The sequence below is a fragment of the Oreochromis aureus genome, linkage group 9 (assembly GCF_013358895.1).
Source record: "Oreochromis aureus strain Israel breed Guangdong linkage group 9, ZZ_aureus, whole genome shotgun sequence".
Classification (NCBI taxonomy): domain Eukaryota; kingdom Metazoa; phylum Chordata; class Actinopteri; order Cichliformes; family Cichlidae; genus Oreochromis; species Oreochromis aureus.
This window is the reverse complement of record NC_052950.1, coordinates 22,308,254-22,327,008: the sequence shown is the minus strand read 5'-3', so window position 1 is coordinate 22,327,008 and position 18,755 is coordinate 22,308,254. Positions and strand designations below refer to the sequence as shown.

Sequence of the window (18,755 nt, the reverse complement as noted above, 5' to 3'; positions counted from 1 at the left end):
TATTAGAGCTGGGCGATATAAGATTTTTTCATATCACGATATGTTTTTTTCATTTCAGGCGATAACGATATATATCAAAGTCAAAGTCAAAGTCAGTTTTATTTGTCAATTTCTTCAGATGTACTTGCCATACAAAGGAATTGAAATTACGTTTCACACTGTCCTATGCGTAGACATAGACAACAATAAAGTGCAGATGCACAACATTTAGGTAACATACAGGATATAACAAGACAGGACCTACACATAACATATAACATATAATAAAGTGTTCCACAGTGCGCCCTGGAAAGTAGTGTACTAGTTCACTTGACGTAGTCCCAGGTTGTGGTTGGCAAGTGTTTTTGTTTTAATGCAGCATAATACTGTAGCAGCAGTAATAGTAATATAAATAATATAAATAGTGCTAAAGAAAATACTAAAAATACAAAAAATATAAGGCAGCAGGTGTGTGCAATTGTAATGCAGAGGTAGTCGTGTGTGTGTGTGTGGGGGGGGGTAGGGTCCAGTCTGTCTTCCTATACTCCTGCCAGTCTGGTGTTTCTGCTGGCTGGGAGCCGGGAGGGGAGAGAGTTCAGCAGTCTCACAGCCTGGTGGATGAAGCTGTTGGTGAGCCTGGTAGTGCGGGAGCGGAGACTTCTGTATCTTTTTCCAGAGGGCAGGAGGCTGAACAGACAGTGCGCGGGGTGGGTTGCATCGTTGACAATTGTGATGGCTTTGCGGGTAAGGCGGGTGGTGTAGATGTCTTGCAGGGAGGGGAGTGGTACACCAACTATCCTCTCAGCTGTTCTCACAATGCGCTGTAGAGCTTTCCTGTTATAGTCAGTGCAGCTACCGCCCCACACAGTGATGCAGCTGGAAAGGATGCTTTCAATGGTTCCTCTGTAGAATGTGGTCAGGATGGGTGGTGGAGCACTTGCCCGCTTGAGTTTGCGCAGGAAGTAGAGGCGCTGTTGTGCTTTCTTGGCCAGTGATGCTGTGTTGGTGGTCCAGGAGAGGTCCTCACTGATGTGCACCCCCAGGAACTTGGTGCTGCTCACCCTCTCCACCGCAGCACCGTCGATGGTCAATGGGGGGTGACAGGTGGGGTCTCTCTGGAAGTTGACAATAACCTCCTTGGTCTTGCTAACATTTAGCAGGAGGTTGTTGTCTCTGCACCACGTGGTCAGGAGCTCAACCTCTTTCCTGTAGTGGGTCTCATCGCCCTTGGCTTATATCACGATATAAGCCAAATAACTATATTTGTAAGATTTAAATGTGCCGTTGCTCACAAGTAAAATGTGAAATAATTAGCAGCTTGTTTTAATTTAAATATTTATTTCCCATAATAAGTTCAACAGGGTAGATGTACTTAAGGAACATGAGACTTCAGTTTCAGATAAATAAAGGCAAATATTGCAAACTACACAAAAGGCAGCCGCTAAAGCGTTTAAGTTTCAAAATAGAACAAACAAAACAGACCACTAAATTGTCAATTCCACTTAGAAACAAAATATTAATTCTAAAAATAAATCTTAGGTCGTTTTACAGAAGAACAGACAAAATTGACTAACTTTTGTCAATATCAAATAAACTGAGAACTAAAAGGAAATTCTCAATCTCTCCTTGTTGTATAGCTTAGCTTTTCAAACAGTTTTAACAGTTACTTTAGTCTGACAAAAGCCGAATGACGAATTAGCGCTTTCAGTCAGAGATTGAGCATGCACCGCTTTATTGTATTTCCAGACTTGCTTTCGGCACAATTTACAGTGCGCGCTACTCTGTTTTTTGTCAGACTTGAAATAGCGAAATACCTTCACACTACGGAACTTCTGTGGCCCTTCCGTTCGACAATCTCTCCAGCATTGGAACCATCATCTGTTTTTTCTTCGGTAACCTTCGCTCACGCTCTCGGTTGATTTTTCTCTAGTCGGCAAACTCATTTCCTTCATTACCCGGGCGGCCCGCTGCAAAAACAAATACACATGTGCGCCTTGGCGCTTGTGCTGTACGTAACAAGTCATGTGACGTGACGCTGCGGCTGTGATTGGTTCGGCTCTGCGGTACTTAATTTGGATTGGCTGTTCTTTTTTTTTTTTTTTTAAGAGGACAAGAGAGATGAGGTCTATCGCAATAGTTTAATTTTTCTATCGAGAAAAAGTTATTTCGCAATACATATCGTTATCGTTCTATCGCCCAGCTCTACATAGTATGTGTGACACCTCTTTTCGATTGCAGCTAGAGTGGTGCGAAAGTAAGGAGTTACCCATGTAGATACAGAGTGGGTCAGCGACTGTAGCAATAACTACGGTGAGGTGTTAACTAAGAGGTGTTGTCTTTTCTTTTTTTTCTTTTCTTTTTCTGAACTCATAATGCAAGCCGAGCGCTCTCCTCTGAGTGGGTTTTAGAGGTCATTAAAGCTTTCTTCTTTCTTCTTTCTTAGAAACATGTAAAAGGATCTCAAGATTTTCTGATATGATGTGGAGAAAAATGCCCCAAGAAGCAAAGTTTCTGGCTTTGTTCCCAAGTTTATATTCTTGATGTTTTTTTTAACAGTTGCAAAACAGGACATAAGAGGTTTCACTTCTTTTTTTCTTTTTTTAAAGCTTATACTTCTCAAATATTAAATGTCTAAGCAGAAAGAGCTTTTAAGGAACTTAAACCCTAAAACTGATTCAAAAAACATATATAATTCACTACCTGGTTGCTGTGTGTGCACCTGTAGAAGAACACTGGTGTTTTTTCCTGTCAGGATGTCATTAAAAGTCATTGCATTTAAACTGACCACTGCCCCACCCCCTTTTCTTTACACAGACCACGTCCAGAATGAAGAAAATTACGCCCAGGCTCTGGATAAATTTGGCAGCAACTTCATCAGCCGGGACAACCCCGACCTGGGAACAGCCTTCGTCAAGTTCTCTTCCCTCACCAAGGAACTGTCGGCACTCCTGAAGAACCTGGTGAGTCCAGCGTGTCAGCACTCAAAGTGTCATTAAAATAAATGGCTTGGAGAGCCTTTACGGCTGGCCTGGTCTATGCAAGGATAGAAAGAGGAATCCTTTCCATACACAGCTTACGTTTGCTGTCTTCACTTGGATCAGTGGGATAGATTAGGATTACTTTAGTTTAAAGGTGAAGATTGGAAGGTTGGATGAAGCAGCTAACACCTGAGTTATGCGTTTGTACAGGTTCCAGCTGAATAATACATGTTCATCAATCTCTGCTCTCGCCTACGCAGTCAAAGCCATCATGGCGACTGGACAGTATAGCTGACTTTATCCACCTTTTTCCTTACCAGACGGGCTCTTATCTGCCTGCTGTGGATTTCCCCTGACGTTTCTGTTGAATAATGTGTCCTGTTTGAATCCTCTGTGAATGATTGTTGTTGGAAGAGCCAGACCACGCGCTCTCTCTTTCTCTTTCTTTTGCTCTCTCTCTCATCCTGTGTGGCTGACAGGGAGATTAGACTCCATAAATAAACTTGGCAGCACCAGGAACAACTCCATGTGTGTTTGTGTGCATGCGTGTCCATGTGGAAACCACCTTTAATCGCTCACCTGTCTGAGCTGCCTGCATATTGAAACAAAAATCTCTTGACTTTTTCATTTTGAGTATTTCATCGAGTGCATTTTTCAGACTTCAATAACGGCGCCCTGAGGGCAGCTGGTGTGTGCGTGTACTACAAATGAGTATTGATGAGCGGCGCTTGCCCTAGATGTCCTACATGTGTCATCGGCTGAAATTTAAGGATTTTGCAAACAGATAGAGCCAGCTTTTCTGTGTCTTCTTCTCTGTTTTCCTTCTGAGAAGACAGTGACAGTTTCCAGGATGGCTGTTAGAGCACATCGGCAGCCGGCCAGTGAAAGATTGATTCTGACAATAGCCATATGCAAGACAGGCACTTAAGAAGCACATTAGCGCCCATTAAGCATTGTTTACTTCCTCAAACGCTGCAGTGAGGCGGTGTGGACTTGGCTAACAGCAACAACAGGGACTTAAATGCTTAGTGGTGTTGTGAATGACCTTGCTGATCCTAATGGTTAGAGCTGCTGAGCCTAGCTGCGGCAACCTGAGCTGCTGCAGACGTCGTTCTTTGACAGACTGACTTGCATGTGCGCCGTTTTCCTGTTGCGTTTGCTCGTTGCTTCAGTCAGCCGCAGCAGGAATGTGTTGATAAAGTGCAGTGAAGGTTAAAACAACGAGGCTGGTGCTGTTTAGTTTTTCTCTCAAATCCAAAGATCCTCCTGAAGATGCACTGCTTTAAAGCCGTGCTGATAGATAATTTCATTTTAATGAGCTCAAAGGCCTGTGTGTAAAGTGGAAGGAGTGGTTTGTACTTATCTGTGCGGACCATTTTAGCATTTTTCAGCTCATTGTTTTAGTTTCACATCCCCCGCTTTGGTTTTGATTCATGCTCATTACTTTAATCTGACTCAAGATATATTGTTTATCAGTTTTCGTATAGATCCCTGTTTTTTTGTTTTTTTTCCTTCAGTCTTTGTGAGTTAAAAAATAGGCCTACTTATGTTTTTAGCTTTCAGTGAACATAATGTTGAAAACTTGTGTGTGAATCAGGTGTGCAAAAACTCCACCGACATGTTTGATGTTACTAATCCTGATTTATTGAACAAATTGGAGCTGGTTGCCAATTCCCATTATACTCTAGCCCCCAGTAAAAGTTGTATTCAACACTCCATGACCCAGTAGCAGACAAAGCTGGTGATTTGCTGCCACAGCCTTTAGCAATTAAACCATGCAGTGCTAACTGGAATAGTGGAAACCAAAAGTGGGGCACACAAGAGATGACTCGACTTCCTGGCTGCTGGACATTCGATGGGAGAGCCACTTTCCCAACAGGAGAAACTGGCAGTGTTATGGTGGACTGCACTAATTTTATGTTATCTCTTTATGAACTCGTGCTGCTAAGCGTAGATGTTATAATTTGGCCCTAATTGTCACCCCTTAGTAAAATGAATTTCCCGCCCCTGCATTAGACAGTAATGATAGGTGTTGGACAGGTGCTCTCACGTCTGCAGGCTCATGCAAACACTGAGCTGAAACTGATTAGACGATCCCCTCTTGCAGGATCTCTACTTCTGGATTCCATACTGAAACCAACATCGCACACTGCTTGCAAACTTTCAGTAAAATTTGTTTCTGAGTTCATTTGAGGTGATGAATAACTCACACAGATGTTGGTTATTTTTTTAGAGCCTGACTACGACTAGATTCAGAGTTTGTCATGAGCTAAACATTTACTGTCAATTAATGCAAACTAGTTCTAATAAATGAAAACTTTGTATGCTAAATTATGAATTCCAGGACCGTCTATGCCAGCTTAAAATGAATTTCACATTCCTGTTCTAGAGGCATTGGATCATGTCAGATGCATTGCATTTGCATAAAATAATCTAGAGTTTATGCAGATGTACCATCTCTGGAAGGCGTTGCACAGACAGTAGACAATGAATGAGAAACACAGAAGTGAGAGATCCTGTGGAAACAGTAACACTCACCAGGCAGGCTGAAATGTGTCTAAGCCTTATTGTTAGTGTTGTGGTGTGTGTAATATGTACAGTCAGGCTATTACTGTGTTGTTTTTTAGGGGCGACTGATGCTGGTCCCATTTTTTTTATGTATCTGCACAGCTGTGATTCTATTCTGCTGAGAGCATTTGAAACAATGAAACTGCTCTGCTTGTCAACAATGTGACACCATTCAGCAGTGTTTACCCCAAGTTTCTTCCTGTGTGTAACGTTGAGTTTGCTGTCGGCACTTGTTGGACATCATATTAGCTAATACCGAGATATCTGTTGCAATATTTTTCTATCATATGTGCATGTTACTTTGTCTTTGTTTGCAACTCGCCCTACTCAATCATGTGTTCAACAGCCCAACTTGGCACACAGGTACATCTTAGGACCCTGAAGGACCTTAACTATATCAGATATTATGACGTCATCACGTTGCCTAGCAATAACCTGGCAATGGGCTAAAATTACCCTTGTGCTACTCTAAACAATGCATGAGTTGTGGTGTAATAGTATGAGTCGTCCTAAGTGTACCTGGGGGCTGCAGTTTTTAGTGTTACCCAAGAATTTAGCAGGGTCTGTTTTCAGCTGTGGATTGCAGTAAATAAACATTTGGTCCTCTGGTGACTGAAGGTTTAGTAGCAGGATTGTAACCTACAGTGTATTTATGGTTAGACTCGCTATGCTCATGAGTAAGGAACATTTAACCCGGTGTTTTAATACTTTTGGACAGATCTGTGGCACAGCGGAGTGAGTTATATCGAGCTCTGGCTGCACAGACAATACTTGTTTGTAATAGAATTTCATTGTTGGTTCTTTTTGTGGTTTTACTTGGCAGTCCCTTTAACGTCTGCCTCTGACACTATGGTTTGATATACGAACTATGTTTTCTCTCCTCATTATAAATCCTCTCCCTCCTCCTCCTCCTCCTCTTGTCTCTTTCAGCTCCAAAGCCTCAGCCACAATGTGATCTTCACCCTGGACTCGCTGCTGAAGGGTGATCTGAAAGGCGTGAAAGGGGTAAGATTTACTATAAAACCATTTCTCTTCTTCCTCCTCCTTTTTTCTCTCTCTCGACTCTTCCGGGGCCCCTAATAGTGCATCTCAGTGGGGCAGGGGGATAGATGCCCGGTCAGCCCATCTCTCTATCAATTTCAACTTGCGTGCCTGTGATTAAGAGACTTGGAGGATAGACGGGGGAGTTTAGAGAAGAACTCGCCTTAAAAAAAAAAAAAAAGATCACACTGTAAATCTCGCTGAAGTAAACACTGCTTTTGTGTTGTTTAAGGCGAATAACTGGGCCATGAACTCTTGATGTTCGAGGTACAAGGAGGGGCGTGGGTGCTCGTTGGGCATTGAGGCCATAAATCGAGAGTCTAGTGAAGCATTTGCTGGGCCTCAAGCAGCGATCCAACTCTTCAAATAGCTCCGTCCCTCCTGTGACCTCCTTTGTAGTTTGCTGATTCTTGTTCTTCTGTGTTTCTGCAGGACATAAAGAAGCCCTTTGACAAAGCGTGGAAGGACTACGAAGCCAAGTTGTAAGTGGATAACTTAAGTATGCTGTTGTAGCTGCGCTGTTTGTCATTATGAGTCAAGCTTTATTGACATTACAGCAATTCTGCAGGGGCCCTTAAAGAGTATCACAGAATTTACGGCACACAAACCTAATGCGAAAAACAAAAAAAGGTCACTTTTAGAAACGTAACTCTTGTAATGATTAGTCCTGTGGTTTTTTTTGTCAGTACAAAGATAGAGAAGGAGAAGCGAGAGCACGCCAAGCAGCATGGGATGATCCGCACCGAGATCACCGGGGCCGAAATTGCAGAGGAGATGGAGAAGGAACGGCGTCTCTTTCAGCTCCAGATGTGCGAGGTAAGCCTTTATTTACCTCGAACAGCTCTATATTTGCAGGAGGCTCGCTTAAGAGTCAATGATTAAGATTCAGTTTAGAGAAAAACAGATACAAAAGCAAGAATTTTGCCCAAAATTGTAAAAATAAATAAATAAATAAATCAGACTTTATCTTAGTGGGATAAGCGTTAAAAAATACACCAGCATACCCACTAGCCTGCTCCTGTCACTTCTGTCTTTTACTTTAAAAAAGAAAAGGATCTAAGCTGATTGAAATAATGGTCAGTAAAGCATCTACAAACTATTATTTATTGATATTAAAAATAAAAAATCATTCATTTAATTTGATTTAGTTCATATTTTTCCCCTGGTCCTCAACATCCTGTCAGTGTAGCTGTCCACAGTGGGTGTGTTCACATCAAACCCACGAAAAGTCGCTCCAGCAGCCAACGGGGCGAGGAGGAGCACGACCAAGAGAGCCGAAATCAAGTTACAGAAACAGATTTTCAAAACTTAACCATGAAGCCTTTCTTTTTTTCCTCCGACTCTGTAAAAGCAAAATTTAACCACAGTTGGTAAGCTTGTTCTCTATTTCTGAACATCAGTGGCGTCAGGCGAATCCACAGCCTTGTGGGGGAGAATCCCAGCTGATGGGCTTTCGTGACGTAGCATAAAGCACTTTTTTTTTTCTCCAATATTTTTATTTCAGGGTTTTTCAAGTATTTTAATCACCGCATTGCGTAAATGTAAACTTGACTGGAATAAGTGGTCTCGTTAATGGTAACAAAGCCATGATAACCTTCCTTTCACTTTTAATGCACTGTTGAAATTGGCTAGTTGTAACATTGCAAGCGATCACTGCTTATCAAATCAGGCAACATTTAACCCCAATCCTCTCTGTCATTATTTCACATAATAACCAAAACATATTTGTGTCAGCACGGGGATACCCACAGGTCACCTCTACACTCATGGTTTGTTCATGTACAGTAAATTAAACTAAAAAACATGAGATTAACAAACTGTAAACAGAATGGAACGACTCACTCTGACTGAACATTCAAAACCTCTGAGATAACACCCATAAACTTTACGTATAGCTTCACTTATGTAAACAGTACAGTACAAACTCAGCACATCACCAAACCCTTTCATATTAAAAGTCCCAGCTTTAGTGTCTCCAATATAGAAACGCTTTGCTCTCGAGTGTTAAAATATGAATATTTTCGTGAAATTATTTTGATAAAAAAGGACTTGTGGCTAAAAGATGAGCCTGATATTTAGTTATAGGTAAAAGTATGACCTTTCTCTTAGACTCTGATATATTTCAGGATATCGTGGCTCAAAGTTTGTCATACAAAAAGCAAAAGGTGATTCAGGCAAAGAATGAAACGAAATGCAGGAAATTCAGTAAGATATAAATATATAAATATGTTTTTGATACTGATACTGTCACCTAATGTCTCCTGCTTCCTGTTAGCTTGAAATATTAAGACAAAACCACCACTACACACACACACACACACACACACACACACACACACACACACACACACACACACACACACACACACACACACACAAAACAAATGAAGAGCAAAGTTTATTAATAGACTGTATAAAAGTAAACATTTATGAAAAGCAGGACAAATGTTAAGCTCTGCCAAACTGAAAGTCAGTAGCAACAGGTGAGATGAATTGGTGAATTGAAATTTACGGATAAATTATCGTCATGAACTTGTGCAGAGGAGGTCAGGAGAGAGGTACAGCTGTCATGGTTTGGGCCGTTTTTCAGCCAAAGGTGTTGGTGTTGTCAAATTTGATGAAAGTATCAACATAGAAAAGTGCAATCAGATTTTGATCCTCCATGCAGTACCAGCTGGAACGTGTCTGATCGGTAACGGTTTCACTTTTTAGCATGACAATGCTCCCAAACACAATGTAACACTAAGTCATGGACCGGCCTCCCCAGAGACTAAAGAAGTTAGAAGAAAGCTCCCTAAGAGAGTTCAGACTGTGTTGAAAAACAAAGGTGGTCGTCCAAATAATGACAAACTCTCTTTTTGCCTTTTATACTATATGTCTATGTATATATTCACAAAATTTCTCCACCTATTTCCCATTTTCCTGTAAATATATAAAGAAATGAGGGGTGGCTCAAGAATACATGACAGTGAGGATCCACGAGTTTCCTCTCATTAATGTTGTAGTTTAGCAAAATATGAATTAGTCATTTCTTTTGGTTAAATTAGTGATTTGTCAAAACTGTAATGTGCAGCACCATGTGTAGGAGTCTTTGTCAGCACTGGAGCTGAACTGGTTGTTGCAGTGATTGCGTGTCAGAGGATAAGATTAAGAAGAAAAAGAGTCGATGACATAAGTTAGATATTTGAGCTCTTACTAAACAATCAAACGTTTGTCTTTAAGTGCTTTCAGATGTTCATCTGGTGCCGTGAACATGTTTGCTGTTAAACATGTTGTAACTCTGTTTGATATTAGCGCACAAAGAGCAAACTTAAAGAAATCTGACAGTGAGAATTAAGTGTAAAACAATTGCGAGCTCCTTATGTGCCCATGAGAATCAGAACAAACTGTTAGAGCTCACTCTGCTCTGCCAAAAACGTCTCTAGTGGTGGGTGGTGACGCCTACGCCTCGTTCACTGTTTTATCCTGGTAGGATTTTTTACATAATGGACCAATGGCTGCTGCACTGCTGTCGGTTGTGTGAATTATTCACTACAAAACTCGCTGCACTTCTTTTGTGCCCTGCCATGCTGATCTGCCCCCTTCTCACTGTGGTTCTCAAGTATTTCCTTGCCCACATTTTCCACCTGTCTTCCAACTTCTCCTTCCTCTGTTACAGAGCACGTACTGAACGGCTGATCAAGTCATACTTAGTTACCACTGATGTTTTCCAGCGACTTCTAAAGCTAAACATGAGCCAACATGAGAATATTAAGAATCTCTGAGCTAATCGCTAACAGCTCAGCCTCACATTAGAAAAGGAAATTCCCCCCTTTATCAGTTCTAAGGTTTTATGTATCAGGACATAATAAAAACAATCTGTTCCTTGGCAGGTTTTAAAATTAGATAAATAAAACGTCAGATGAATAACAACACTTGATATATTCCACTGTTTTAATTTAGAAAAATTAGGAAAAAATCTAGAAGTAGTATGTGAAAAACTAAGTACACTCTGATTACATCTACAGGAATTAAAGGGATGAGTAGCAGCCAGGAGCTTCCAATCAAATGCACTTGATTAGCTGATTATCAGCAAGTAGAGCACCTCCATAAAGCAGATTTTGGCAGTTTGATGGTCTGAAGCATTCAGATGTGTTCACACCCTGCAGAGGACGACTGATATCTGCAAAGATTGCTGCTGCTCATCAATCTGAGAAGGGTTTTAAAACCATTACCAAACAATTTGAAGTCCGTCACTGTACAGTGAGAAAGATTATTTACAAGTGGAAACCATTTAAGCTCTTGTAGTGTTGCCATGCTTAGAAAAATTAGCTACATCTCGGATTCTACAGGCCTCAGTTAGCTCATGAAAGTACATTTAGAAAAAGACATAACATGTATAGCTTGTTTGAAAGTATTACCTGCAGAAAGCCTCTTCCTCTAAAATCCCTAATGCACAGCATATCAGCACAAATGCCTCATACCAACTGTTAAGCACGGTGGTGGAGAGGTGTCGATTGGGATTTTGCATCCACAAGACCTGAGCACCTTGCTGTCGGCCATTAACTCCTTCAAAAGAGAGAGCGATAAAGCCATACGGAAAATTATTTAGCAGTTATTGCTGCTAAATGTGGTTCTACAAGCTGTTTAATCACAGGGTGTACTTAGTTTCTCACTGCTCCTGGACTTTGTTTGAGTTTTTGTTGAATAAATAATGAAATGGTGTAATCTGTCATCTTACTGATCATCTGAGGTTTTTTTAAATTATTTTGGTAATCTGGTAAGGACCAAATTATATTTCATTATGTCCTGTTATGTAAAAGTGAAAGAAGACATACTTTTTTTTGCACTACTGTAGATGCTAATATGCTAACCTTCTGACAGGTATTCTCACCAACTCTGTCAGGATGCCAACATGTGGCATGTTAGCGGTGTTATAGGTTTGTGGCTCTAAAACCAAAGCCCTTATCTCCTAATAGTTTTAGCTCTCCTAGTAACGGCTTTTAATGTGGTAATACCAGCTGCTAATCCGCTTGGCTGCTCTGTTCAGTGTTTGGAGATGCTAGTGTGCATTTTAGCTCACTTTCACTTGACTCATACTTGCATTTTTTTTTCTGGTATCATAGAAACTTTATTTGAATATCAGCTTTTATAGGTCCCCTTAAGGTTTATTAAGATGGTATTTTTTTTTTAATCTTGTGTCCCTGATGCACATACTCAGCGCCTAATGGAGTGAGCTCAGCTAATCAAGTTTATTTTCGCCTCTGAATGTCTTACAATTAAAATCGTGCTGCTCTTACAGATAGACATGGGATTGTTATCAGCGGGAATCATTTACGCCTTTGCAAAGCAAATGATGTTTGCATGCAGCAGAACTTCTGTAAGACAAGCCAAGGTAAAAATAAACCTTGATTAGCTGAGCTGTCATTATTATGTGGCGGTTTTGTGCATCTGAAGTTGTTGGAGACTCATTTATATATTGATTGATTTTTATTGATTAGCATACAGAATACAAAATAAAGATTACCAAAAAGCAAAAAAATCATGAGACAAGGCTAATCATTCATAATAAATTATGTTGGGCACACAAGTTTTAAAATAAATACATTCTGGGACTTTGAGGAAACTATGGAGCTCCTAATCTTTAGCTATAAGTGCCTATGTGAGATTCACTCACTCTTTAAGTTTTTATCAAGCATAATACTCACACGTTTAGCATTTAAAGAGCTTCATTATCGTGAATTTGAAGTTGTTTATGGCCACTTAAATACAAAGGTCACTTTATGTACTTATTTTGTTTGTTCTGCTTTTAGTCTCTTCTGACTTCACACTATGTTTATCAGCTAGTCACAAACGTTTCCTGCTGAGCAGCCGCTGGTGTTAAGAGCTGCAGACAGCTTCAGCTGGAAATGCTGCTACAAAAGGGCTGAAAAATGAAGTGAAACAGTAAAAGAAAGGAAAAAAAGAGTAAAAAATGTGAAAAATTCAAATTATTAAAACATCAGATTTCCAGATTTTAGTAACTAGAAAATATTTAATGAGGTGGACGAGTGAAAAAAGTAAATCCAAAATAGAAATGAATGGAAAATAATTAGTGCTGTAATTGTGTTCAAGAATATTTTGCAGAAATAAAACAGTTTGTAAGATAAATAATTACAGCTGCAGTTCAGATTTTCAGCCAAACACATGAAATGCTGCCTTTAATTCTTTGGCTAGTGATTCGAGTTACTCCTGAAGATAAAAATAGTTTTAGTGGTTGAACGTTGTTGCTTGATTAATTACTGACTTGTAGAGAAGTCCAGTGTGCCGGCTCAAATTTGGGACTAAAAATGTGAATATTTAACAACATATGATGAGATCTATTTATTAAAAGGATGGCACTGAAGCAAAAGGTTGGAAAAACATTGAAACCTCCTGAATTAATTAAATAGAAAAATATGATACAGAAAGTTCAGTTTACAGGAAGAATGCCCCCAAAATTAAGGAGGAAGCGTTTGAGCTATTGAGATATGGCTGGAAATTATAAATATCCTTTTACTTTCTTGTAAGGCGGCATGTTAAAACATGTGGATCTATTTGGATATACATAATGTACTCCTATCCTATCCCTCCCCCCCCTTCAGATGGCATGTTTGTTTTTATGTATAAATGATGTTTTTCCCCCTTTTTTCCCTTTTTATCCTTTTAAAATGTCAAGTATTTAAAAAAACAAACAGGAAAGTGGTTTTACAGCCAATCACTCTAAAGCACCGTAAGAAAGAGGAGAAGCCTTTCATTCATTTCGGCCGACAGAGAAGCTTCATATTGTTTATGATGATCATCTGCAGGCTCAACACGGCGCCTCCTTTCACGTTGTGTTTCATACGCGGCTGCAGAAATGTTTGAACCGGCACTTGAAAGAGATTTATCTTCGCATGATTCCAGAAGACCATCACATTATCCAATTTAGCAGTCCGCCTCCAGCTGATGCTGAATGCCAAAGACGAGTTGTAGCTCCTACATTACATTAGCTCCGACTTCCTCTTTCGCTGGCGTCCTCAGTCCCAGATTTGATTTTAAAATTCTTGAGAGCGTTGCACATTCGTGCTGATTTGCTTTGTCCTCCCAGACCGACAGGAGTCCTCTGAGCAGGATAAAAACGTCTTTGTGGTTTTGGCCACTTGTGTTTTTTTTGTTGTTGTTTTTTTAAACCGACCTCACTGAAAACGCCAGTTTGATGACTTTGTGGTTTCAAGAATATATTTATCTTACAAAAGAACATGTTAACGCACTATAATGAGAACATAGCTGCTTGGTTCTGTGTATTCAGGGCAAATATAGCTCAGTGTAGAGGCTGAACACTGAGTTTTAAAAACCCGATGACCCACCAGGCCCTGGTGTGCCTGTGGACTCATTAATATTTATATTCAGAGATGTCAAACCACTTCAGATAATGTATGAGCATGAGCTGGCAGGGCCTGTTTATGTCTTTATCATTGTTTCACATGGTTGTGCAGATTTGCTGTAAGATGAGATGAGCTGCGTTCAGGGACGTTACCCTAATGTGTACAATGGTTGGTGTCTCTCAGTTGTAACATGCATCAGTGTGATAAACGTTCTGATATGCTGCTACAGTAATACATATATCACTTAAATTCTACTGATGAGAGTTAGATAATGTTGTTTTGTAATTTTGAATGTTTTAAAGCATTTTGTAAGTGTACAAGGCGCTGCACCAAAAAAAGAAAAAAGGAGCTACAGTAATCATTCGGATCAAAAATCTCTTAAATCAACAGCCACAGAGGCTGGAAATATCAGTGGTGCTGCTGTTGTGTGCAGGGCGTTTGCTGCAGTCAGTGGTACAATCTGTTCATCCCACTTAACCTCATTTCTCTCACACTCGCCCGTGCACTCGCTCTCTCGCCGTTACTCAATCACCAGATTACAGGATGCTCTCACTCTCGCCCTTTTCATCCCACGTTGCCGGTGAAGGAGTGCGGAAAGGCCGGGCTCAGCAGGCTGTGCTCTGCTCTGCCCAGACGCGGCAGCAGTGCGAACGTCGCTGCTCATTCACACAAAAGAGTCCAAACGCGCACATTCGGCAGCTCGCTGCGAAACACTGAACCTGCACAAGCCTGGCACAAAATGTGGATAATCTCCCGTCCAACAGGCTGTGTGAAGCAGACAAAGAGGGGGTTGGGGGGCGGCACATGCGTGCGTGCGTGCACGCACACACATATGCACGCATCCACACGCGCTCAGGCGTGTGCTAATGCACACAAGCATCCGAACACAATACAAGGAGCAAATTGAAACTGTATGTTGGCGTCACAGGCTTCAGAGCGGTATTGTGTAATAGAGTAAAATTTCCCGTAGAGCTAAAAGTGGTCTTTAGCTGTGACTCTTTGTAAATCTCTGTGGATTGGCACACTGAAGGATTAGTTTCAGATTAAGATCCTCTTTTATTTGTTTGTTTGGTGGGAGCGTCGTCTGAAGGCACCCAGACTGAGCACACAGCCTACAAAGCACTTTCTCTAGAGGCTGTTCCTTTTTTTTTTTTTTTTTTTTTTTATAAATGCTAATGTAAAATATTTCCCATCAACCCTTTGAAACTTTATTTAGATCAAGGCAGACGGATGGTATTCTCCTGCTCTACAAGGCATTTTTCACAGTGTTTGTCTGGTCTCGGCTCCCACAGTGTTGAGGCAGGCTTGGCTCGCACATCAAAGGTCTCATGAACATATGTGCACTCAGATGAGATTATCATAATGCAAAGTGCTCATGTTATAAGTATCTAAGGCAAAAGCAGAAGCTTTTACTGTCTGTGTAACAGCGCTGGCATGTTATACCTCATTAAACCCAGAAATCCTTTAAACGTACCCTACATTTCAACTCATGGCTGAACTCTGCTTCTCCCCTTCTTGCAGTACCTGATCAAAGTAAACGAGATCAAGACCAAGAAAGGAGTGGACCTCCTCCAGAACCTAATTAAGTATTACCACGCACAGTGCAAGTAAGTACCACCTTAATCCCCCTAACCCACATGTAACGCTCTCCTGGCATGTCCATCACACCCACCATGGAAACTCTTTCAAAAGAAGTAGGTTGCTGCCTCACTCTCTGTCTTGCCGTGCAGCTCTTGATGTCAATTTTCTTGCTCCTGCATGAATCACAGCTCTGCAGGGTGCGCAGGAACACATATATAGCTCTCATAAATATGCACAGGTCGTCACAAAGATGCGTTCTGACAGCTCCAGGGTTTGGCGGGTAAATAAAGTGGGTGCTCTCCACGCCAGAACCGTGGCCCATGACAGAATGACAGATCATCTCTGAGCGTTCTAGTTCCTGTCATAATACTGGGAGAAAACAATACACTTCCCCCTTAATCTGTCCAACCTGGGCCTTGATGGAGAGAAAATCTGCAGTGGCGATGGATTAGAGGCATAAGGACGCCCGATGGCGAGCTGAGGAAAGTGTGAGTGCTCACGGCTCGAGAAGCAGGAAGCAATTTTGTGTTCACTTCAGCTTGAATTCAACTTCTAAAATTAAGAAAGTTGCAATCTAACACTACTGCAGTGTTAGATTAATGTTTCCCTCAATTCTGCACTAAAAGTGGCAAATAAAAGGTTGTCAGAAGCTGTAGTCGTAAAGGGTGTCAGTTATTAAATTACCCAAAAAACGGCAAGTAAAATGAATCCATCGCTAACTATGCAGCACAACAAAATGTGCAAGAAGTCAAGGGAGGTGAATCCTTTTCTAAAACTGCAGTATAAACACTTAAACTGTGCATTCTGACACTCTGCAAAGTCAACAGTACTTGACACGGAGAGCACGCTGGGGTGGGAGGAGAGATGTGGGATCATCGATGCAGAGGCTGAAAGAAAACAAGCAGAGGGAAAGAGGTGGCAGCGAAAATAATGAAAAGAGGAAGGGAGATGTATGTTTCGAGAAGAAGAAAGCGTCGGCGGAGAGAGAGGGATGGCAATGGAGATGGAGGTCATTAGTGGTGATTTGCGGCCGTGGAGCTGCATCGAGGTGTGTACCGCTGACACATCTGTAATGGATTTCAGGATGTGCTAAGCACCTCTGCAAATCTGCCCAGCGCTCCTGTGCCAGAACGAGCCCGGCTATACATTAAACTGCCTCCATTGCCCCCCTCTCTCTCTCTCTCTTTCTGTGACCTTCGTAAAGGCCAAACGAAGCTCACTGTAACACATGACATTTGATCACATGTCTGCATCTGGATGACTTTTAATGCCAGTGAAGTTCACGTGTTATCTTTGTCCCCCCCCCCCCAGTTTCTTCCAAGATGGCTTGAAGACAGCAGATAAGCTGAAGCAGTACATCGAGAAGCTGGCAGCTGATCTCTACAATGTAAATACTTCTCTTCGCTCTGGTTTCGTCTCCTGCTCATTAAAGGGTTTAATTTTTCATAGAAAAAACCTTCCGAGTTATCCCAAGAGTCTGTCAACTGCTTTCCTGGACAAAACTAAGAAGTATCTTTAGAATGAGCTAACCAAATTATTTTCACTTCACTTTAATTACACAGTACATATCTATATATATATAAAGCAAATGTAGCATTCTGACACAGGCAAGGATAATCCTACACCAAATGCTGACCACCACTTCTTATTTACAGCACTGCTGTGCTTTCTCCTGAAGCAGCAGTTTGCTCAGAATATCATGCTCTTGCACTTTTTAAAGCTAGAAAAGTTGGGCCATCCTGCACCCACTGTCATGATTCAGGAAAATACTAGACCTCACATAACTTGGTGGGCTCAGGAGGTATAGGCTGGTCATCTACTAGTCTATCAGTCTGCCAATCCCTGGCCACATCAGTCTGTAAACCAAAGTATCCTCAGGCAAGACAGTGAACCCCGAGATCCTCCTAATGCGTTCAGCGGAGTGTAAATGGTTGGGTGAATGAGACAGGTAGTATAAAGTGCTTTGAGTGCTTAAGTAAAGAAGAAAGTGGAGCTATGACAGAACCAGTCCATTCACCATAACTTTTTTCTCAGCACCTGTAAAAGGTTGTTTTCAAGCCCTGAAATTTTCCTGCCTTGGGCCACGTTTGGATCAGACGTTATTCAGTCTTTCAGCTCCTTAGTACGGTGTTTGATTGTGCTGACATGAGAGCAGTGCAGTTAATAGTTTGGTACATTCACTGCGTCTCCATCAACCTGATTCTCTTGACAAGGTCCTAAGTCTATCTTCACAAATCAAAAGTAAAGTCTGCGATTTAAGTGATTGGATCATTCGGGCTGTAGATGTTTTGCCTGAATATTACTGCCCTTGTTTCTGGTATAAAACACCATCTTTTATTGATGTTTCAGGCTTTATTGCCTTTAAAGTTTATACATTTTTATTGTTTTTGTTTTTTATTTTTATCAGCTAATTATACCGCTGTCTTTCTTGGCCAGGACACTCTTGTAAAAGAGATTTTTAATCTCAAGATAATAATAAAGAAGGGAAACTAAAGTTCTAGGGGCCAGTGTCTGTAAAAGTGCATTATTAGCCCTCTTTGCTTTCCTCTCATATCTTTGCTTCACTATCTGCAGATCAAACAAACTCAGGATGAGGAGAAGAAGCAGCTGACTGCCCTGCGAGATCTGATCAAGTCCTCCCTCCAGTTGGACCAGAAGGAGGTAAGCAGGTCACACCCTACCACACAAAGCCAAATTTAAACCCCCAACTTGCCAGGCCAGCACAAACTCAGCTGTACTGGGCTGAAAACAGGCCTGACTCAGTCATCCCAGTCATTCTGAAACCTCCTTTTTTTTTCACGTCCTCTCACTCTGGCCACCACCAACTTTTGGAGCTTGTCTCCAGCAGCACAGAGCGAGTGCCCAGTGCTGTACCATGCTGGTAGCCAGTGTGTGGTAGGCTTTGCTGGTGACCAGCGTTGTGCCTCACTGGCTGCTCAGTGGAGAGCCACTCGCTGCCCGACTCTCACACACTCCCAGCACTGCCGGCTAGTTTTACTTATCAGCACAGGCTGCTTCGGCTGTGCGTTAGCTCACACCCTCTCGGTTCACACGTTCACACTCTCGGTGTGCCTGTCTGCATGAAACAATATATACAGCTTTTCACATTTCAGTTATTCTGTCTGTAGCACCACTTTTAGACAGTAAGCACAGAGGATTGTAGGTTTGGTTAACACACGGGCAGGTAGCACACTTTCTCACACCTGAGCCGGATCTTTCACGCCTCTCCCCTCTATCTCCCCCT

General features: G+C 41.5%; 1 protein-coding gene across 4 annotated transcripts in view; it reads left to right on the top strand.

The window, feature by feature from the left end:
• The window catches only part of asap1b (ArfGAP with SH3 domain, ankyrin repeat and PH domain 1b), an 84,625-nt gene that overhangs the window by 36,955 nt on the left and 28,915 nt on the right, over positions 1 to 18,755 (top strand). For all 4 annotated transcript variants that reach the window (XM_039617303.1, XM_031759739.2, XM_031759736.2 and 1 more), the window contains 7 exons: positions 2,794 to 2,939; positions 6,456 to 6,530; positions 6,999 to 7,048; positions 7,253 to 7,382; positions 15,452 to 15,537; positions 16,823 to 16,898; positions 18,086 to 18,172. In XM_039617303.1, coding sequence (XP_039473237.1) covers positions 2,794 to 2,939; positions 6,456 to 6,530; positions 6,999 to 7,048; positions 7,253 to 7,382; positions 15,452 to 15,537; positions 16,823 to 16,898; positions 18,086 to 18,172 — 650 coding nt within the window. The remainder of the gene's footprint in view (positions 1 to 2,793; positions 2,940 to 6,455; positions 6,531 to 6,998; positions 7,049 to 7,252; positions 7,383 to 15,451; positions 15,538 to 16,822; positions 16,899 to 18,085; positions 18,173 to 18,755) is intronic.